The 23,652-nt window shown below is 43.2% G+C and overlaps 1 protein-coding gene across 2 annotated transcripts in view; it reads left to right on the top strand.

Annotated features, from left to right (window-relative positions):
- Positions 1–21,216, top strand: part of LOC129838312 (voltage-dependent calcium channel subunit alpha-2/delta-1-like) — a gene marked incomplete at its 5' end in the record, with an annotated part of 56,583 nt that extends 35,367 nt beyond the window's left edge. The window contains 11 exon segments of one of the 2 annotated variants that reach the window (XM_055905218.1): positions 1,410–1,477; positions 1,560–1,598; positions 1,789–1,860; positions 3,867–4,022; positions 6,525–6,577; positions 7,006–7,061; positions 7,493–7,616; positions 12,716–12,828; positions 15,664–15,746; positions 16,527–16,615; positions 17,247–21,216. In XM_055905218.1, the coding sequence (XP_055761193.1) occupies positions 1,410–1,477; positions 1,560–1,598; positions 1,789–1,860; positions 3,867–4,022; positions 6,525–6,577; positions 7,006–7,061; positions 7,493–7,616; positions 12,716–12,828; positions 15,664–15,746; positions 16,527–16,615; positions 17,247–17,283 (890 nt within the window). 2 annotated transcript variants of the gene reach the window in all.
- Positions 21,217–23,652: the final 2,436 nt, after the last annotated feature.

The following is a 23,652-nucleotide window of genomic DNA, read 5'->3' as shown; positions in this document are numbered from 1 at the left end:
TTGTTTAGTTCAGACTATAGTGGAACTGTAATGTTGTGGTGGTTGTTTAGTTCACACCATAATGGAACTGTAATGTCGTGGTGGTTGTTTAGTTCACACCATAATGGAACTGTAATGTTGTGGTGGTAGTTTAGTTCACACCATAGTGGAACTGTAATGTTGTGGTGGTTGTTTAGTTCACACCATAATGGAACTGTAATGTTGTGGTGGTTGTTTAGTTCACACCATAATGGAACTGTAATGTTGTGGTGGTTGTTTAGTTCAGACTATAGTGGAACTGTAATGTTGTGTTGGTTGTTTAGTTCACACCATAATGGAACTGTAATGTTGTGGTGGTTGTTTAGTTCACACCATAGTGGAACTGTAATGTTGTGGTGGTTGTTTAGTTCACACCATAATGGAACTGTAATGTTGTGGTGGTTGTTTAGTTCACACCATAATGGAACTGTAATGTTGTGGTGGTTGTTTTAGTTCACACCATAATGGAACTGTAATGTTGTGGTGGTTGTTTAGTTCACACCATAGTGGAACTGTAATATCGTGGTGGTTGTTTAGTTCACACCATAATGGAACTGTAATGTCGTGGTGGTTGTTTAGTTCACACCATAATGGAACTGTAATGTTGTGGTGGTTGTTTAGTTCACACCATAATGGAACTGTAATGTTGTGGTGGTTGTTTAGTTCAGACTATAGTGGAACTGTAATGTTGTGGTAGTTGTTTAGTTCACACCATAATGGAACTGTAATTTCGTGGTGGTTGTTTTGTTCACACCATAATGGAACTATAATGCTGTGGTGGTTGTTTAGTTCACACCATAATGGAACTGTAATGTCGTGTTGGTTGTTTAGTTCACACCATAATGGAACTGTAATGTTGTGGTGGTTGTTTAGTTCACACCATAATGGAACTGTAATGTTGTGGTGGTTGTTTAGTTCACACCATAATTGAACTGCAATGTTGTGGTGGTTGTTTAGTTCACACCATAATGGAACTGTAATGTCGTGGTGGTTGTTTAGTTCACACCATAATGGAACTGTAATGTTGTGGTGGTTGTTTAGTTCACACCATAATGGAACTGTAATGTTGTGGTGGTTGTTTAGTTCACACCATAATGGAACTGTAATGTTGTGGTGGTTGTTTAGTTCACACCATAATGGAACTGTAATGTTGTGGTGGTTGTTTAGTTCACACCATAATGGAACTGTAATGTGTGGTGGTTGTTTAGTTCACACCATAATGGAACTGTAATGTTGTGGTGGTTGTTTAGTTCACACCATAATGGAACTGTAATGTTGTGGTTGTTTAGTTCACACCATAATGGAACTGTAATGTTGTGGTGGTTGTTTAGTTCACACCATAGTGGAACTGTAATGTTGTGCTGGTTGTGTGGTTGTGTGGTTGATTGCAGTTGTGGGAGTGAAACTGGACATCAGTACCTGGATGACCAACTTCATCAATGCTACTCTGAAGATGAACGTAAGTAGATTAACATTATTTCATAATGACTCTTAATTAACTCTTTATTTCTGAAATGAAAACCGTTTCTTGTCTCCTACAGTGTAAGGACGAGATCTGTGGTTGTCAGAGGAATGATGAGGTAAGATAATTTGATTGATTATACAGTTATATTAAATACGATTATTTGATTGGCGATAGAATTTTAAGACAAATACAAGTATTAAATTAAAGATGAACTGATTAAGCATGCAAATAATGATTGAGAATTATCCAATTCTACCTCCCCCTATATGATGATCGTTTATCCCATTATCTCTATATGATTCCAGCATGTGGACTGTGTCATCCTGGATGATGGGGGATTCCTAGTCATGGCCAATCGGGATGAATACATCGGTCAGGTGAGTCACTCTCATCCAACTCTTATTCCATTGATATTACCTTGTTCAGCCCTACTCAACCCATAGTCAACACTGGCCCAACTCAAATCAACCTGATCCCGAACTAAGTTTACCCAACATGTCCCAACCTTATACAACCCATGTGCACTTCAACCCACTCAAACCCTATCTGAACCTAACTTCACCATACCCCCCCACACACACACACACTACACCCAGTGTGGGCCCCTTACCCTACCACTTGAATAAATGTTTTTCATGCTGCCCAGGCTGCAGGCCCCAATCAGGGTGTGCGCTGGATAAATCAGTTCCCTTTAGATGTTTGGCAGGAGCACTAAAAAACTAAGGTTCCTTGTTTGGAGAAGGCTGCTCGACCCTAAATCATGTTTCCTACAGGAGGTACGGCTCTCCCTCTCCAGGGGGTCCTGGCGGGTCCCAGCCGACAGATCTGTGACTGTTAATTCATTATTTGTGTTATTCTACAGGGAAAGGGGAGACAGGTTTTTATAGAAGCATTGATTTATATTTCCTTGTGACAGACGTGGTGAGCCATAACCAACTCTTTCTCAGAATCTTGGGGTTTCAGGGTCCAAAATGAGGGGAGCGGTGTGATTTTGGGGTCGTTCACCGCGACCTTGCATAGCGGAAGAGGAAGGCGTTTTTTTTGTTCTTGCAGACACACTATCACGTACGCTTGCTCTGACGTACGCACATACACACGCACACTCACATAAAGTGCTATCACACCGAAGGGGTGTCTAGACGTGCCATGACCACTTCCTCCATGTTTATTTAGGCTTCCTGGTATACTGTGTTAATTTGATTCAACTGAATCCCGCTGCTACATATCAGCTGGGTGAGCCAGGGGGGATTTTCTGACTGTGTGTGATTGTGTGCGTGCGCGGGAGTACATGTGTGTGTGAGAGCACATTCATGTGTGCGTGTGTTTTAAAAACGTGTGTGTGTGTCCGTGTGCTCATGAGAGCTGAGATGACTTCACCCAGATTAAAGCCTTTGGGTTTTTATCTCCTCATCAACAACATACTAAGGAAATCCTTTTTCAAATGGTGAGCCACACTAGCCTATCAGAGGGGGTCATTTCTGGACTGGTCAGTCCTGGACAGGATTTTTACTCAAATCACCTGGGTTATACACTGAGTGTACAAAACATTAGAAACACCTGCTCTCTCCATGACATAGACTGACCAGGTCAATCCAGGTGAAAGCTATGATCCCTTATTGATGTCACCTGTTAAATCCACTTCAATCGGTGTAGATGAAGGGGAGGAGACAGATTAAATGTGTGCCATTCAGAGGGTGAATGGGAAAGTCAAAATATTTAAGTGCCTTTGAATGGGGTATGGTAGTAGGTGCCAGACGCACAGATTTGAGTGTGTCGCGTGTGTCAACAATGATGGTCCAACACCCAAAGGACATCCAGTCCACTTGACACAACTGTGGGAAGCATTGGCGTCAACATGGGCCAACATCCCTGTGGAACGCATTTGGCACCTTATAGTCCTTATAGTCCCGACGAATTGAGGCTGTTCTGAGGGCAAAAGGAGGTGCAATTCAATATTAGGAAGTTGCTCTTAATGTTTTATACACTCAGTGTATATCCGTCAATTATAAAGAGTGGCAGGTAGCCTAGTAGTTAGAGCTTTGGGCCAGTAACCGAAAGGTGGTTGGTTCAAATACCTGAACCAATAAGGTGAAAAATCTGCCGATGTGCCCTTGAGCAAGGCACTTAACCCTAATTTCTCCAGGGGCGCCGTACTACTATGGCCGACCCTTCAGAACAACACACCTATCTGTTTTATTTGTATTTATTTTCATAAATGTTATTATTAATGTTTATATGGGCACTGGGAACACACAGGTGGTCGCAGATGTGTTGTGTGTGTGTGTACGTCCAATGTATCTGCCTCAATCTGTGCATAAGTGTCTGTTCTGCGCCCATTGGCACTTATATGAGCAATGCGCTTGCACACCCCCCCCCCCTACAGATCGGCCAGTTCTTCGGGATGATCGACCCTATCCTCATGGTCAACCTGGTCAACATGTCTCTGTTCACACTCAACAAGACATACGACTACCAGTCAGTCTGCGACCCCAAGAGGGAGAGCAAGGGGTCCGCGGCGGGCCTGCGCTCAGTCTACGTGGTGAGTTACATAAGCCAGAGACATACACACATACACACATACACACACACCGTCACCAGAGGACCGTAAATAACCATAAATACAGATTAGACGGACACCAGGGGAAATGCGGGGTAACGAGTAACGAAGAGCCGTTTGAGCAGTTAAAGGCCTGAAAATAATGGATTAGTCAGAGTAATGTCTTTGGGTAACACTTGGAGTGGACTGAGTGTTAGGTAGCTCTAAGACTATTTTGAAGCTGTTGTAATATGGGATCTTAAAGGGGTAGTGAACATTTTGAATAACAAGCCACATAATTGGAGTTTAAAGTAATGGTTCACTCTAAAATCAAAACTTGTCAGATGTTTTTAGACGTCAAACATAGTCTAAGATCAAGGTGATATGTCTCAAGCCATTTGTTGTATAGATCTGGTTATTTGATAAGGTGATAAGTCCATGTTTAAAGTCATTTGTTGTATAGATCTGGTTATTTGACAAGGTGATAAGTCCATGTTTAAAGTCATTTGTTGTATAGATCTGGCTATTTGTGCGCGTCTTTCCCATTAGTTTGAGGCAATCTAATTTAAGGTATATACACATGTACAATCTTAATTTGTCTAGGAAATGTTCATTTAAAAAAAAAAAAATAATATTTAACCTTTATTTAACCAGGTAGGCTAGTTGAGAACAAGTTCTCATTTACAACTGCGACCTGGCCAAGATAAAGCAAAGCAGTTCGACACATACAACAACACAGAGTTACACATGGAATAAACAAACATACAGTCAATAATACTCAATAATACAGTAGAAAAGTCTATATACAGTATGTGCAAATAAGGTAGGATAAGGGAGGTAAGGCAATAAATAGGCCATGGTGGCGAAGTAATTACAATATAGCAATTAAACACTGGAATGGTAGATGTGCAGAAGATGAATGTGCAAGTAGAGATACTAGGGTGCAAAGGAGCAAGATAAATAAATAAATACAGTATGGTGATGAGGTAGTTGGATGGGCTGTTTACAGATGCAGTGATCTGTGAGCTGCTCTGACAGCTGGTGCTTAAAGCTAGTGAGGGAGATATGAGTCTCCAGCTTCAGTGATGTTTGCAGTTCGTTCCAGTTATTGGCAGCAGAGAACTGGAAGGAAAGGCGGCCAAAGGAAGAATTGGCTTTGGAAGTGACCAGTGAGATATACCTGCTGGAGCGCGTGCTACGGGTGGGTGCTGCTATGGTGACCAGTGAGCTGAGATAAGGCGGGGCTTTACGTAGCAGAGACTTGTAGATGACCTGAAGCTAGTGCGTTTGGCGACAAGAATGAAGCGAGGGCCAGCCAACGAGCGCGAACAGGTCGCAGTGGTGGGCAGTATATGGGGCTTTGGTGACAAAACGGATGGCACTGTGATAGACTGCATCCAATTTGTTGAGTAGAGTGTTGGAGTCTATTTTGTAAATGACATCGCCGAAGTCGAGGATCGGTAGGATGGTCAGTTTTACGAGGTTTTAAGAGTTTGGCAGCATGAGTGAAGGATGCTTTGTTGCGAAATAGGAAGCCAATTTTAGATTTAATTTTGGATTGGATATGCTTAATGTGAGTCTGGAAGGCGAGTTTATTTCTTAATCCTGCAGCAACAGGACATGTGGATTATAATCAATGGACATTTTTGTAGTGGTTGATACATTTTTCGTTAGGACATATCAAGTCTGAAATTTTGTAGAAATTAGAAGCCTTTTTAAACCTACCTAATTTGCAATGGAAAATTCTCTGCAACAAAATGTTGATCAAATTAAGATAGCACATCTAAAGCTGGATCTACACAACCAACAACCTTTGTGGTCTGTAGTCTTCTGACACACTTTTGGAGTGATCTATCACTTTAATTTAATGTCATTTACAGAATTATTTAGGTCGATGTTGGTTCTAGATTTTTATCATACGTTTGTATCAATTAACAGACTTTGATCTACATTTTCATCGTTACTCACAAATAGATGTTGACTACAAATTTAGATCAAAGATGTAGATAATAGCTTTGGATTGGAATTTGATATGACTTTTAACATGGTTAGTTAGCTCCCCTTGATGACCAAACTCTATCAACCTGGAAAGAAAGGACACAGGCCTGAGTCACTAGACCAGAGCATTGCATGCTAATCATAATCAAAACAACATGGCTGTTCTTTCAGTCAAACCGAAACCTACTTGTTGTTCCTTTTCACTTTGTAGATTTACACGAGCATCTGTTGTGGTGGGCTCTGTGCTAATTCCCTTCCAAAATCTTGTCTGGCTCGTCTGAGTCGGTGTCCGTGCACTTGGCAAATGCCTCGGCTCGAGACTCGCTTTGCCAGCCCAATCAGGATGTTTAGAAAAGGTTTAAGCCCAAGTTTAAAATGTGCTGTTTTACATGGAATATTTAGTTATTGGGAGTTGTTTCGATTACCTGAAGTTACGCTTGGGCTTCACCATGTGAAAATATGTTTTGCAATGTGTTTTGTAATACCCAACCTTTTTGTCCCTTGCAGCCCACCATAGCAGACATTTTGAACGTTGGATGGTTAGCATCAGCAGCAGCCTGGTGAGACCCAACTCTTGCTTCTTTAACACTGTTCCCAGTGCAGATGTAAAGATACAGAGGCAGTCTGTGGGCCATCTGTGTAAGCATTCTACAGGTCCCAGAGCACTTTGTTTACACTAGCTCGCCTTCTGTCCTGATTTCATTAGCTGTGTATCTTACAATATGTCCAATAAAATTAGATTTGTTTACAGGAAGGCTAACACACTGTCATATTTTTCCACACAAAGGCTTTTTGATTATGACATTTGCGTTTCCTTCGCTAAAAGCCAATAAACTCGCCATCTGAATGAAAATCTGTAAGAAATGTGGGTTGTGATGATACAGTATGTGAGTATTTATCCTGTCACGGACAGAAGATTTGTTGGATGTTCTGTCAAGAGGTAATCAAGAGGTAAAGAGGTAAATTTGTGTACTTTGATTCCCTACAGGTCGATACTACAACAGTTGTTGGTTAGCATAGCGTTCCCTAATTTCCTGCAAGCAGGTGAGATTTCCGACTCTTCTAAAACATTTTTTAAAATTAGGTTGTTAAGTATGTTCCCATATAAATTACGTTGTAATAAAATGCCCTTTTCTATTTCGCATGACGGGCCCTTAATAAAAAGTATTGACGCTGTTGTTATGAAAGCAATGACAGTATTCTCAGAGCATGGCAAGTTATTCATCAAGCTCAATGATGAGCTATGCCAGGAATATTAATTGAGAAATAACATTGTTCAAATGTAGATGGATTTCTGTATGTTTTGGCTACCAGAGCAACTGAACAGTAACTTGTCTTCTCAGAACTTGAGAATGTACACAGTGTTTTCTATGGACATAACCCATACCTTGCTTGATCCTTGACAATCTGTTTGTTTGTTTGTGTGTGTTGTGCATGTGTGCTGCATTTGTGTGTGCGTGCTGTGTGTTCCACAGCGGACACTGATGAGGAAATACCTGACATGTCCAAGGAGAGCTGTATCACGGAGCAGACTCAATACTTCTATGACAACGAGGAAAAGTCCTTCAGAGGAACGCTAGACTGTGAAAACTGCTCCAGGTGAGAGCTGTCAGTCACTGCAACCTATTTTACACACTCCAGGGTCCTTTTCTTAATGGGTAGGCACTACCTAAACTTGTCCAATAACAACATAGAATTCCATTTTCCATTGCAAAACGTTTTGGTATGGCGTACCCAACTGAACATAACCTTGGTAAAACCTCATGGACAATGTTCCCTGTAAACTCCTCTGGGACTGCAACGCAGAACACAAGATGGAGCTTCACTCAACATTCTAGTTCTCTCCTTTAGTTAATACTATCAACATTTCCCTTTAATGTGGGAATTGTGATCAAATCAATACAATATTACCCACTTTCAATGAAACATACCGAAACAAAATGAACTATGCAAGAGATTTTCTTGTAGGAAGAGCGCATTGGAGTAGGATTCTATTGCATTGACAGGCACGACTCCGGTCCATACTCCACACTCTATTCTACGGTGCGGCATAACCAATCAGAACTGCAGTAGGCGTATATGCAAATAGACCTTTGCCATATATGGATCTGTGCCGTTCACTTTCAACTGGACTGTGCTTACAGCATGAGAGGTTGGGAGTGGATACGCTTGTTATGAGATCAAAGCATCATTTGTCTGATTCTCTGTAATAATGGTATGGGAATATAGGTGGTTTCTTGCATCAAACAACACATTTTCAGTCACCTTTTCTGAAGGACAAGTGGATAAACAGGTTAATGTCAAGTCCTGCATGTTTTTTTTCCAAAAGTCTCGTGGAATGTAGGCCTAAATTAAACACCACACATTGGCTGTTACTGTAGGCTGAATGATAGAACAGCTATTTCCATGTTAAATGTTATGGGATGCATTTTCTCCATTGTTTTTGATGGTATACCACTCTGATAGGCCTACATTATGATCAAATAGCCACAGTAGCCTACTTAGCCACTGTTATAACTGTAACTTAAAGCAGGTACAGCCTCAGTGTTCACAGTAAACACACACCAGATGTTGCACAGAAAGTTTGCGCTCAGCAGACCTGAAATGTGCTCAGTGCCGAAAGAAATTAGAGGGATCGTTGCTCGTCACACTTATTATATATGAACCCACCAAGAGCCAAGTACAACTCTACCTCAATAGAATAAATGATTATATGTGGCTCAGTGGGGAAAAAGCACTGGCTGATTGCTATCAGGCCTGCTCTAAACCAGCTGTGCAGATTCAAGACAGTGGAATGTGCTTGGCCCATATTACCACTGACAGTTTAGTTCCAATAATAGGGCATAGGATCCTATCTAAAGATGGTGCGGCCATACAATTGGTTTTAATGACTGTGGATACATCTGAAATGGCAATGTGGTAGGACACTACTTTTGGCCAGGCTGGAAGGCACAGTGGGTTGAATGTTGGACGCAAAGAATCGTGGGAATCAGAGCCCCTCATTTGAATACAAGCACCTCCACCCCACCACATAGCTAAATCACTGAGACTACAAAAAACTTCTTCACACAGGTTATGTGCGATTTCATTCTAAAGTACTCTTGTTGTATAGTCTTGGTGTGCTCTGCTAGTGATCTGCTAGTGGTCTGCTAGTGGTCTGCTAGAGGTCTGCTAGTGGTCTGCTAGTGCTCTGCTAGTGGTCTGCTAGTGGTCTGCTAGTGCTCTGCTAGTGCTCTGCTAGTGCTCTGCTAGTGCTCTGCTAGAGGTCTGCTAGTGGTCTGCTAGAGGTCTGCTAGTGGTCTGCTAGTGGTCTGCTAGTGGTCTGCTAGTGGTCTGCTAGTGCTCTGCTAGTGATCTGCTAGTGGTCTGCTAGTGGTCTGCTAGTGGTCTGCTAGTGGTCTGCTAGTGCTCTGCTAGTGCTCTGCTAGAGGTCTGCTAGTGGTCTGCTAGAGGTCTGCTAGTGGTCTGCTAGTGGTCTGCTAGTGGTCTGCTAGTGGTCTGCTAGTGGTCTGCTAGTGCTGCTAGTGGTCTGCTAGTGGTCTGCTAGTGCTCTGCTAGTGGTCTGCTAGTGCCGCTAGTGGTCTGCTAGTGCTCTGCTAGTGGTCTGCTAGTGGTCTGCTAGTGCTCTGCTAGTGCTCTGCTAGTGCTCTGCTAGTGGTCTGCTAGTGCTCTGCTAGTGGTCTGCTAGTGCTCTGCTAGTGCTCTGCTAGTGCTGCTAGTGGTCTGCTAGTGCTCGGCTAGTGCTCTGCTAGTGGTCTGCTAGTGCTCTGCTAGTGGTCTGCTAGTGCTCTGCTAGTGGTCTGCTAGAGGTCTGCTAGTGCTCTGCTAGTGCTCTGCTAGTACTCTGCCTGCTAGTGGTCTGCTAGTGGTCTGCTAGAGGTCTGCTAGTGCTCTGCTAGTGCTGCTAGTGGTCTGCTAGTGCTCTGCTAGTGCTCTGCTAGTGCTCTGCTAGTGGTCTGCTAGTGGTCTGCTAGTGGTCTGCTAGTGGTCTGCTAGTGGTCTGCTAGTGCTCTGCTAGTCCTCTGCTAGTGCTGCTAGTGGTCTGCTAGTGGTCTGCTAGTGCTCTGCTAGTGCTCTGCTAGTGCTCTGCTAGTGCTCTGCCTGCTAGTGGTCTGCTAGAGGTCTGCTAGTGGTCTGCTAGTGGTCTGCTAGTGCTCTGCTAGTGCTCTGCTAGTGCTGCTAGTGGTCTGCTAGTGCTCTGCTAGTGCTCTGCTAGTGCTCTGCCTGCTAGTGGTCTGCTAGAGGTCTGCTAGTGGTCTGCTAGTGGTCTGCTAGAGGTCTGCTAGTGGTCTGCTAGAGGTCTGCTAGTGCCGCTAGTGGTCTGCTAGTGCTCTGCTAGTGCTCTGCTAGTGCTCTGCTAGTGCTCTGCCTGCTAGTGGTCTGCTAGAGGTCTGCTAGTGGTCTGCTAGAGGTCTGCTAGAGGTCTGCTAGTGGTCTGCTAGTGCCGCTAGTGGTCTGCTAGTGCTGCTAGTGGTCTGCTAGTGGTCTGCTAGTGGTCTGCTAGTGGTCTGCTAGAGGTCTGCTAGTGGTCTGCTAGTGGTCTGCTAGTGGTCTGCTAGAGGTCTGCTAGTGGCCTGCTAGTGCTCTGCTAGAGGTCTGCTAGTGGTCTGCTAGAGGTCTGCTAGTGGTCTGCTAGTGCCGCTAGTGGTCTGCTAGTGCTGCTAGTGGTCTGCTAGTGGTCTGCTAGTGGTCTGCTAGTGGTCTGCTAGAGGTCTGCTAGTGGTCTGCTAGTGCTCTGCTAGTGGTCTGCTAGTGGTCTGCTAGTGGTCTGCTAGTGGTCTGCTAGTGCTCTGCTAGTGGTCTGCTAGTGGTCTGCTAGAGGTCTGCTAGTGGTCTGCTAGTGGTCTGCTAGTGCTGCTAGAGGTCTGCTAGTGCTCTGCTAGTGGTCTGCTAGTGTTCTGCTAGTGGTCTGCTAGTGGTCTGCTAGTGGTCTGCTAGTGGTCTGCTAGTGGTCTGCTAGTGCTGCTAGAGGTCTGCTAGTGTTCTGCTAGTGGTCTGCTAGTGCTCTGCTAGTGGTCTGCTAGTGGTCTGCTAGAGGTCTGCTAGTGGTCTGCTAGTGGTCTGCTAGAGGTCTGCTAGTGTTCTGCTAGTGGTCTGCTAGAGGTCTGCTAGTGGTCTGCTAGTGGTCTGCTAGTGCTCTGCTAGTGGTCTGCTAGTGGTCTGCTAGTGGTCTGCTAGTGCTGCTAGAGATCTGCTAGTGCTCTGCTAGTGGTCTGCTAGTGGTCTGCTAGTGCTCTGCTAGTGGTCTGCTAGTGGTCTGCTAGTGCTCTGCTAGTGGTCTGCTAGTGCTCTGCTAGTGGTCTGCTAGTGGTCTGCTAGTGCTCTGCTAGTGGTCTGCTAGTGGTCTGCTAGTGGTCTGCTAGAGGTCTGCTAGTGGTCTGCTAGTGGTCTGCTAGTGGTCTGCTAGAGGTCTGCTAGTGGTCTGCTAGTGGTCTGCTAGTGGTCTGCTAGTGCTGCTAGTGGTCTGCTAGTGGTCTGCTAGTGGTCTGCTAGTGGTCTGCTAGAGGTCTGCTAGTGGTCTGCTAGTGGTCTGCTAGTGGTCTGCTAGAGGTCTGCTAGTGCTGCTAGAGGTCTGCTAGTGCTGCTAGAGGTCTGCTAGTGCTGCTAGAGGTCTGCTAGTGCTGCTAGAGGTCTGCTAGTGCTGCTAGAGGTCTGCTAGTGCTGCTAGAGGTCTGCTAGTTCTCTGCTAGTGGTCTGCTAGTGCTGCTAGAGGTCTGCTAGTGCTGCTAGAGGTCTGCTAGTTCTCTGCTAGTGGTCTGCTAGTGCTGCTAGAGGTCTGCTAGTGCTGCTAGAGGTCTGCTAGTTCTCTGCTAGTGGTCTGCTAGAGGTCTGCTAGTGGTCTGCTAGTGGTCTGCTAATTCTCTGCTAGTGGTCTGCTAGTGGTCTGCTAGTGCTGCTAGTGGTCTGCTAGTGGTCTGCTAGTGGTCTGCTAGTGCTGCTAGTGGTCTGCTAGTTCTCTGCTAGTGGTCTGCTAGTGCTGCTAGAGGTCTGCTAGTGCTGCTAGTGGTCTGCTAGTGGTCTGCTAGTGGTCTGCTAGTGCTGCTAGTGGTCTGCTAGTGCAATTGCACTCAACCGAATAAATCCGGCACTCTAATGACAAAGTGGAGTCCCCTGGGCCGAGGAGGTAGTAAACTCCACATGCCTTAAAGGTGAGGTAGAGTCAGTATGCTGCAAGGCAGACCACAATTTTGGCGGTGTGTTTGCTGTTTTAAGGCTCCCTCGTGCTGTCTAATGGGGTGCCTGCCGCACTGTGTTGCTGTGCATTAGCTTCACGTACGTCTCCAGTTAACAACCACCATAAAGAAGGTCACTTTCTGTCCAAACTCAAAACTATGGTCTGCTATGGTCTGCTATGGTCCGCTATGGTCTGAGGCCGGTGTAATTTAGGACTAGAGCTTGGACCATATATCAGCAGACAGTGTTGCCCTCACACCGACCCTTCAAGGTTGGATGCAGCTTATGTTTGGTAGGTAGACTCAACTCAACTCATTCAGACAATTATGTTTTCATTGGAACATACAGGTATTTCACTTGAAATATGAAATCTAATTAGATTACGGGAATCTTCCAACCGTAAACATGTAAACATTGGGGAAGTTTCAGGAATATTTCAACCGTAGTATTGTAGTACCCAGTCTTTCCCAATGCCAGACTGTCTCATGGCATCTCCTCTGTGTCTCGTTTCTGTCTCGATCCAGGATGTTCCATGCTGAGAAGCTGTGGAAGACCAACCTGGTGTTCGTCATCGCCGACGCCAAGCTCACCTGCATGTCATGTGACCACAAGCCCTTAATACAGGCCGAGCAGCCTTGTATCCTTTAAACATACAGTCAATAGAGCACTAACGTTTCATATTGTAATATAGTAGTAATATATTCATGTCTAGTGTAGTTCATCTGTACTACTTACAGTCTGTTAGTTCTAGTTTACTGGTCTTTGTATATACAGTGACTCTTCTTAAAATAATCACATCTAACTAGATTATTATTTGTTTAATTATTAAAAGGTGTCCAGTTGTAAAAGTAAGTTGTACAGGCTTTTTTCTTTTATCCTGCTGGTCCCTATATTCTTGACTTTTACAAGCAGAGTACAATATATTTCATATTCCACAATGGATCAGAACTTCCTCTATGGCTAAGTGAAACTCAGACCTGCACTTACTGACTGGCTTCTCTCTCTGTTACAGATGAACAAAACTCAGACCTGTACTGACTGGCTTCTCGCTCTGTGTGGCTGTTGAACCAAACTCAGACCTGTACTGACTGGCTTCTCTCTCTGTGTGGCTGTTGAACCAAACTCAGACCTGTACTGACTGGCTTCTCTCTCTGTGTGGCTGTTGAACCAAACTCAGACCTGTACTGACTCATTCTCCTGTCTCTCTCTATGGCAGATGAACCAAACTCAGACTTGTACTGACTCAGTCTCCTGTCTCTCTCTATGGCAGATGAACCAAACGCAGACTTGTACTGACTCAGTCTCCTGTCTCTCTCTATGGCAGATGAACCAAACGCAGACTTGTACTGACTCAGTTTCCTGTCTCTCTCTATGGCAGATGAACCAAACGCAGACTTGTACTGACTCAGTCTCCTGTCTCTCTCTATGGCAGATGAACAAAACTCAGACTTGTACTGACTCAGTCTCCTGTCTCTCTCTATGGCAGATTAACCAAACTCAGACCTGTACTGACTCAGTCTCCTGTCTCTCTCTGTGGCAGATGATAGCGAAGGCTAATCCACTCTGAAAGGCTTACAATCAAATCCATCATATCCCCTCCAACACCCCAGGGCTGTAGCCAATTATGCAAGGAGCCTAATGAAAATTCACATAAATTCAAAATGGCAGCCAAAAGGGTTTCAGATGAGGCTATTTGATTTGCTCCAAAAACGACGTGGTTTTTCCATGTCTTTCTGAAAGCATCTGTTCCGATTGTTCTTTCACATTTAGATTAGTGTTATGGCTTGATATTTCATTTGATATGGTCATTTACTAGTTGCTTTCATTCGCTTCTATCCAAAGTGGATAGTGATACCGATTGGGGTGTGTGGCCACAATGTGGGTTACAAACAGCCATAGAGATACAATGTAATAGTGTTCCATTTAATTCTGTGCCCACAATATCTGGTGATGCAAGAACTGCACTGAACAAAAATATAAACGCAACATGCAAACATTTAAAAGATTTTACTGAGTTACAGTTCATATCAGGAAATAAGTCAATTAAATGAATTCATAAGGGCCCTAATCTATGGATTTCACATGACCGGGAATACAGATATGCATATGTTGGTCACAGATACCTTTTTTTTAAATAAAAAAGTAGGGGCGTGGATCAGAAAACCAGTCAGTATCTGGTGTGACCACCGTTTGCCTCATGCAGCACGACACATCTCCTTCACATAGAGTTCATCAGGCTGTTGATTGTGGCCTGTGGAATGTTCTCCCACTCCTCTTCAATGGCTGTGCAAAGTTGCTGGATATTGGCGGAAACTGTAACACACTGTCGTACACGTCGATCCAGAGCATCCCAAACATGATCAATGGGTGACATGTATGGTGAGTATGCAGGCCATGGAAAAACTAGGACATTTTCAGCTTCCAGGAATTGTGTACAGATCCTTGCGACATGGGGCCGTGCATTATTATGCTGTAACATGAGATGATGGTGGGTGATGAATGGCACGACAATGGGCCTCAGGATCTCGTCACCGTATCTCTGTGTATTGAAATTGCCATCGATAAAATGCAATTGTGCTCATTGTCCATAGCTTGAGCCTTCCCATACCATTACCCCACCTCCACCATTGGGCACTCTGTTCACAACGTTGACATCAACAAACATCCGTCTGCTATCTGCTCGGTACAGTTGAAACCGGTATTCATCTGTGAAGAACCCCCTTCTCCAGCGAGCCAGTGACCATCGAAGGTGAGCCTTTGCCCACTGAAGTCGGTTACGACGCTGAACTGCAGTCAGGTCAAGACCCTGGTGAGGACAACGAGCACGCAGATGAGCTTCCCTGAGACCGTTTCTGATAGTTTGTGCAGAAATTCTTTGCTTATGCAAACCCACAGTTTCATCAGCTGTCCGGGTGGCTGGTCTCAGACGATCCCGCAGGTGAAGAAGCCGGATGTGGAGGTCCTGGGCTTGGCGTGGTGGTTACATGTGGTCTGCGATTGTGAGACCGGTTGGACGTACTGCCAAATTCTCTAAAACAAAGTTTAAAGCGGCTCATTGTAGATTTAATAAACATTACATTTTCTGAAAACAGCTCTTGTGGACATTCCTGCAGTCATCATGACAGTTGCACGCTCCCTCAAAACTTGAGATATCTGTGGCATTGTTGTGTGGCAAAACTGCACATATTAGAGTGGCCTTTTATTGTCCCCAGCACTAAGTGCACCTGTGTAATGATCATGCTGTTTAGTCAGCTTCTTGATATGCCACACCTGTCAGATTAATAGATTATCTTGGCAGAGGAGAAATAAGCATTTTGTATGAATGGAACATTTCTGGGATAACTTATTTCTGCTCATAAAACATGGGACCAACACTTTTCACATGTTGCGTGTCTATTTTTGTTCAGTAGATATATTCTAGCCAATTGAGCTACCAGAACCAATGGTTTATTTCCTAAATGAGTTGATGTAGCTGAGGGACCAGACCCATGTGAAATGGCTGAGAAACCAAGGTTCCGAAAAGGTCCAGATGCCTGTTTCGACAACAACGAGAGGGTAGGTCACGTCATTATTTTGTCATCCTCTGTGTTTAAAAATGGCAACCGTCAAATTTAACGTCACAATGTCAAAACTCACAGTACACTAATATGTTTTCACAATGCATGTGCTTTTCTCTTTGTGCATAATTCTCTTGTTAATGTTCCATCTTTTACTCAAAATGGCTGCCTCTTTCTCTACTCTTGTCTTTGGATTACTATATGTGCAGAGATTTCCCACACAAATACAAGTTATTGCCAGGTATTGACATACTGCACTGTATGGTTCAAGAGTAAGCAAATATTTAGTGTATATGACTAAAATCCTTTGTGTGTGAAATCTCTGCACTTGAATGCTTTGGTTTGTTTTTCAGACTAGTCTTATCCCAGTGGCAAACCTTTTGGTTTCTCAAAGTTTCATGATGGTGTTAACTTCTTCTGCTTGCACTCTTTCTCTTACACACACACACACACACACACACACACACACACACACACACACACACACACACACACACACACACACACACACACACACACACACACACACACTCGTAGACACACTCACACATACATATGTAGACACACACAGACGTAGACACACACACCTTCCTTCTATTTAGATGCTTCTCTCTGTTTCTCTCTCTTCACCTTTCCACAAAGTGTTCTGTTTTCTCCGTTCTTCTGCCTATTCACTTTGCACATGGACTTTCTAACTGCTAACTGTGGAATGTTTGCTGCACGACTTTCTCTCTGTTTCTGTTTCTTTCCTGCTCTTTGATTGGCTGTTGATGGTTAGGATGAGCACATGTGCCCGACGAGCGCAGGCTCTCCATTGGCCTCCTCTCTGCTCATGTTACTGCTGCCACTGTTCATGTGCTGTCTCGGGTCAGTCCCATCAAGCACTCTCTCTTTATCTTACTCTCTTTCTCTCTCTCTTTCTCTCTCTCTCTTTCTTTCTCTCTCTTTCTCTCTCTTTCTGTCTCTCTCTTTCTTTCTCTCTCTCTCTCTCTCTCTCTTGTTCTCTGTATCATACTATGTATTTCTGTCCATCTCTCTTTATCTGTCTGTTTGTCAACTGACGTGTTTACTAATCTAGATGCTAGCTAACGCAGGCCCTTGCTTCCTAATTTAACTCTAACAAATTATTATTTATTTTATGAGGTAGCAAATTATATATGTCTGAAAATGTTTTGTTATTACATTCCACTCTATAGAGCTGTACAGATTATCAGACATCAGATAATCCAACATGGATTATTCCATACTCAGATTACAATTGTTCCATACATACCCCATTCTTTATTCAATGTGGATATGCAGTCTAGTACCAGTTTACCTTGCTATTATGTCATCAAACATAGATTTATGAATATGTAAGACATACTGGGCTGTTGTACCCTTACTGAACCCATTATCTTTTAGTCAGCAGGGTCAGAAGGTCATCAACTTGGTTGTGTCTGTCACTAACTTGTCCCCCTGCCTCCTTCATCCTCCCCTCTTGTTGCCGTGGTCACAGGAGGAGGACTTTGACTGTGGCGGGGCGTCGGCTCTGAGCCCATCCCTGTTGGCCATGGTGGCGCTGCAGCTGGCCCTGCTCTGGCTCCTGGCTGGCTCAACTCACCACGCCGTCCCCTCGTGACCTCTGAAGACCTCGGTTGCAACCGGCAAGCAACGCCGCCTCAAAATGACGAACGCTAAAACAAAAAAACATCTGAAACCACTTCCTGACAGATCTTCTTTTGGGATATTTGCGTTTTTCAAGGGTTTCGTTACATTTCTTCACCCAGGGGTGGGAGAAAGTGAGGAAAGTTAACGTCGGTGGGATGTAAAAAAAATTCTAAGCGAACTTTCATCCCAGACCCCTGACTTTTCCCCTCCAGCCATCTGAGCTTCCAGCCATCTGAGCTTAGGGAGATCGAGGTGATTGAGTGGTGAACTTTGACCTTTGTTTGGCTCAACGATGACAACCCTGCGAATGCTACAGGTTGGACTGCCTTACAGTGCCAGGGGGAAAGTGAAAGGACTGCCTCTTCCTTTTGGGTTCCTTTTAGGTTTTTGTGATGTTCTAAAAGAGATCCCCGTTGATTTGTATTCAACACTGCCAGAAACAGTGCTGCCCTTCGCAACCGTCCCGTTGTGTTTGTCATAAAGTTATTTATTTATTTCAAAGCATTTGCAGTGGCTTGTTACTCAGAATTGAAATGTGTGTTTGTTTTGTTCAAGTTGCAATAAGTTGTTTAATAGGAAGTCAGAAATCAGAATGTTTTTTATTTTACACTGGGGTGCTGTTGGCATTATTCTGTTTGTTTCAAGTCCCATTTAAAAGTAGCAACACATTTACATTCACGCTGCTGTCCTTGTATAGATGTGGTGTATGACCATCATATTCATTCACATACATGTGGTCACATATGAACCCTTTTGCCCTCACTCACTATCCCCTGTTTGAAGTGATGGATCCCTTTCTGTTTGCGGTCAACCACTTCTCCCTCAACCTTGACCACAAATGGTCAATGTCGGGTCCTACCATCTTGGTATCTGGTCCCTCTGAACTAACCATCATTGCCAAAGTGCAGTTGACCAATCAGGGCACCCCGGCTGGCCTCTAGTGCGCTCATTGGTCTAATCGCTAGTGCCATGTTGATTCTTAGTCAGACAAACCCTTTATCTTTATTTATTTGACTGTGTGGCTACTGACCTGAAGGAAACTTGATGTGTTTGGTATTCATTTGAATATTTAAGTTTGTTTTTGTTTTTTATTAGGATGAAGGGCATAGCTGCATGCTACTGTGTTATGTTGGCTTTAATGCCATTATGTTTTGATTGATTTCAATGCGTCAATGCAATGGATATAAAATGAAGAGAAAGAGTAGGGGGGGTGTAGGAAATGTAGACTTTGGTACATGACAGTTTATTTGTGCTTGCTTATGTATCACTTCTTGATTTGAGTATCATGAATACGTGACTTGCAACTACAAGAATCTGTCTTTCTCACAATGTTCTGCCCGCTATTGAAGAGAACATTTCCCCAAATCAAAAACAATTGCACCTCGTTGCAAAGTGAATTAAAACAGAAATTGCTTTAAGACCTATTGAGAATGTCTATCAATACAATCCAATCTAAATTCATTCATGAATTCATGAGTGTGGATATCAGTCCTGTTGTACTTTCTTAGTTTTTGTGTGCCTTGTGGTTCTGGAACTTTAATAACTTTATGAATTAGGGATTCAAGACAGATTGACAATAGGATACTGTCTTTCTGAGTGTACTATACTATGGTATACACCTGTTAACTCATTTCTCCACAAGAACAGCCACCAAAATACTACATAAGAAATAACAGAAATGTGCCTCATTTTATTCAGGACCAAATCTGGACCCGTCAATCATCCTTAGCCAAATGATTATGCAGTGGAATAACTTTGAGTGGAAGAGACATAAGGTTAAGTTTCTTTATTCAACGTTGTAGAAAAACAACGTTGAATAAAGTTTTATTAAAAAATGGTTTTATTATCATGTCAGAATATTAACAATTCCTCTCTAAATGTATTGTATTCGTTTCATTTTTGAACATGGTTCAAAAGAGGGACATGGTAGATATGCTGTGCTTTAAAAAAACGTTTTTTCTATGATGCAATTCAGCTAGTTGGACTGGGACGTGATCTGATGGTCGATTAGTGTTACTGATCTGTTGTAGAGCAAATATACAGGAGTTCCTGGCACTGAAATCACCTCTTAAGCACTAAAAAAGATAATTTTAGACAATCGATTCGATAACAATTGACAATCATAGTTTCCGATAACTTGCTTAAGACTAGTATTAGTAATACTTCATTGAATTGCTGTAAATGAAAATGCAAACAACTGCCAAAAGAGGGAGTTTAAAGGAGCCTTGGAGTAATGTCAGAAACATTCACGCATTGTTTCCTTTGAAAACAGAGGCATATGGACTCAGGAAACCACATAGTCAATTCAGTGTAGAGTTGGGAAACTACATGATTACGCTGTGTGGTCTCTAGTGCCATTCAAATACTTCTCCCACACCTCATTATCATTGCTTAAATTATAATTGCAAAGCGTTCTTACGTCACCCAGAATAAAATCCTTCTGGGCTTTTTTCATTTCTCTGAAACACTGAAGAGGAAGGGGACTTTTGTTATGATCCCAGTCTTAAGCTATGATTATTTGCCAATATGTTATGTGGCGAAACTCAAGCACCATCACCAAAGGCGGACTGCTGTCATGTCCGAAACTATACGAATGGTCTAAGGTGACATTTAGGGTCCCGTAATGGTTGTTTCAATGTTCTGTGGGGAAACTAACTAACATACTGGTATTTAAGACCCTCAATATCTAAGAACATTCAAGAATACCAAGTGCCATAGGACTCTCTTTCTCTTTTTACCGGGAAACCTATTACTAACGTTTAGGCAACGTTTAGGATTGAATAAATGCAAATCTCATCTGTTTTCCCTGTGTTGCATGATAATGCCATGATACTGTATCAGTGGCAGGCAATGAGATAAAGTACACTCTATCTTCTCCTGCTTTGGTGTGTAACGTTGGGATGGGAAGCATAATACCGTGGGTTTGTTGGGTGTTTGTTTATGATATGATAACGATACAGCTTCTACTGCCTTTCTCTTGAGGAGACAGCATTTGGTACTGCCCTGGTCTGACTGAGCGCAGTGGCCTAGCGGTTAGAGCGTTGGGCCAGTAACCGAGATGTCACTGGTTCGAATGCATGAGACTACAAGGTGAAAAATCGGTCAATTTGCCCTTGAGCAAGGCACTTAACCCTAATTTGCTCCAGGGGTGCTGTACTACTATGGCTGACCCTGTAAAACAACACAATTCACTGCACCTCTCCGGTGTATGTAACAATACATATCTTTTCCTCTGTCACAGGTTGTCACATTCAAGACCAGACTAGACCCTTGGGAAATGGTGTCTGGTTATTTCATGCCACTCTAAGGGCTAAAATCAGATGCTGTCACCTCAGGAATAACATATTAGCAGAGTGATTGGAAGTGTTTTTCGATGCTGTGGTGCTCTCTGTGTGGATTGTGTGGGTTATGCTTTTTCTGGACTCTTTTTGTTCTCAAGAACGCTCAGTGTGTTTTAAGGGGAGTGTCCCATGCCTGCCACACTATGTCAGGCTATTGGTGGAACCGCCCTCCAATCTTTCTCTGCCAGCGTTTTCATGGCAGACCATTGGTGGACCTGTCCACTAATCTCCCCTTGTCAGCCTCCCTTTTGACAGGCTATTGGTGGGCCTCCCCGTCAATCTCCCTTGATTGTGCTTTTAAGATGTTACACTTTTGTGGAACTTGATTCGCCTGAATCAGTCATGTATAAATTTGTACGATACTGTTATTATTCTCCGACGAAAGAAAGAAAATAGTAATGTTTATAATCCTGGAAAATGCTTATTCATGTGCAAATACAGTATATTCAGAATAAAACTTTCTCATTAGCTATTGAATGGTGTCCTCTTGCAGTTCTGGGCCCTTTCCTCTCCAACCCAAAATGACTTACTGTTGCTGTAACGTTGCCAAAACATATTTCCCACTTTTCCCCACAATGTGTGTGAGAAACTGAAAGAGGCTGCAGTCTGCTATCCCAGTGTCCCCCAGTGACTCCCACCGGCCAATCAGCGATGAGAATTGAGGCCGGGCCAACAGCAACATCCAGGAAGTGAAAGTGAAGAATATCTATATTTCTCTGTGGTTATGACACTGAATTTGCTTAACGGACACATTTACAGTTGAAGTTGGAAGTTTACATACACCTCAGCCAAATACATTTAAACTCAGTTTTTCACGATTCCTGACATTTAATCCTAGTAAAAATTCCCTGTATTAGATCAGTTAGGATCACCACTTTATTTTAAGAATGTGAAATGTCAGAATAATAGTAGAGAGAGTGATTTTATTTCAGCTTTTATTTCTTTCATCACATTCCCAGTGGGTCAGAAGTTTACAATACACGGAATTAGTATCTGATAGCATTGCCTTTAAATTGTTTAACTTGGGTCAAACGTTTTGGGTAGCCTTCCACAAGCTTCCCACAATAAGTTGTGTGAATTATGGCCCTTCCTCTTGAACAGAGCTGGTGTAACTGAGTCAGGTTTGTAGGCCTCCTTGCTTGCACATATTTTTTTCAGTTCTGCCAACAAATTCTCTATGGGATTGAGGTCAGAGCTTTGTGATGGCCATTGTCCTTCAGCCATTTTGCCACAACTTTGGAAGTATGCTTGGGGTCATTGTCCATTTGGAAGACCCATTTGCGACCAAGCTTTAACTTCCTGACTGATGTCTTGAGATGTTGCTTCAATATATCCACATAATTTTCCTCCCTCATGATACCATCTATTTTGTGAAGTGCACCAGTCCCTCCTGCAGAAAAGCACCCGACAACATAACGCTGCCACCCCCGTGCTTCACGGTTGGGATGGTGTTCTTCGGCTTGCAAGCCTCCCCCTTTTTCCTCCAAACATAACGATGGTCATTATGGCCAAACAGTTCTATTTTTGTTTCATCAGACCAGAGGACATTTCTCCAAAAAGTACAATCTTTGTCCCCATGTGCAGTTGCAAACTTTTTTCTGGCTTTTTTTCTGGCGGTTTTGGAGCAGTGGCTTCTTCCTTGCTGAGCGACCTTTCAGGTTATGTCGATATAGGACTCATTTTACTGTGGATATAAATACTTTTGTAGCTGTTTCCTCCAGCATCTTCACAGGGTTCTTTTGCTGTTCTTCTGGGATTGATTTGCACTTTTCACACCAAAGTACGTTCATCTCTAAGAGACAGAATGCGTCTCCTTCCTGAGCGGTATGACGGCTACGTGGTCCCATGGTGTTTATACTTGCGTACTATTGTTTGTACAAATGAACGTGGTACCTTCAGGCATTTGGAAATAGCTCCCAAGGATGAACCAGACTTGTGGAGGTCTACAATTTTTTTCTGAGGTCTTGGCTGATTTCTTTAGATTTTTCTCATGATGTCAAGTAAAGAGGCACTGAGTTTGAAGGTAGGCCTTGAAATACATCCACAGGTACACCTCCAATTGACTCAAATTAAATCAATTAGCCTATCAGAAGCTTCTAAAGCTTAAAGACACAGTCAACTTAGTTCATGTCAACTTCTGACCCACTGGAATTGTGATACAGTGAAATAATCTGTCTGTAAACAATTGTTGGAAAAATGACTTGTGTCATGCACAAAGGAGATGTCCTAACCGACTTGCCAAAAATGTAGTTTGTTAACAAGAAATGTGTGGAGTGGTTGAAAAGCGAGTTTTAATGTCTCCAACATAAGTGTCTGTAAACTTCTGACTTCAACTGTATGTAGATTTGAGAGTTTTTTCATGTACAGTGTATTCCCCCTTCTCCGACAGTGTGTTTATCCAATGTAAATTGACTTTGTCGGTAGCAGAGATCCTTCTCAGACTTGAACCTGAAACCAGCTGCTGTCAAGTCTACATCCATAGCCACATACTCCCTCACAGCCCCCCAAAGACAGACTACATGCTCATTTTCCCCCTTACGATCATCGTTAAAATTGTCCCTTACTGTATGATATACTGCAGGCCCCAAGAAGGAACGCTTAAGTCTCTCTGGTGCTAAGGGACATTTTAATGAGTCCAATTACAATGCCTTTAGTATTTATGATTAATAAAACAGTCTTTATTACTGGTAGCACAGCTGTGGAAATGACTAAGCAGAGAGCAATAATATGAAATTACATATTTTACAGACCCCGAGCAGGAAATTGACCATAACAATTACGACCAAAGCACTATGGAACGGCTCAGTCGTTCCCTCACTATCTCTTTGTAAGAAGTTGTAATAATATCATAAACTATAAAGATAAACCATAAACATTGTATAGAGTCTGTAGTAGGGCGTAGTGAAGGTCAAA

Source organism: Salvelinus fontinalis, chromosome 39 (genome assembly GCF_029448725.1).
Source record: "Salvelinus fontinalis isolate EN_2023a chromosome 39, ASM2944872v1, whole genome shotgun sequence".
NCBI lineage: Eukaryota > Metazoa > Chordata > Actinopteri > Salmoniformes > Salmonidae > Salvelinus > Salvelinus fontinalis.
Note: the sequence above shows the minus strand (reverse complement) of the source record. Positions and strands in the feature narration are given on the sequence as shown.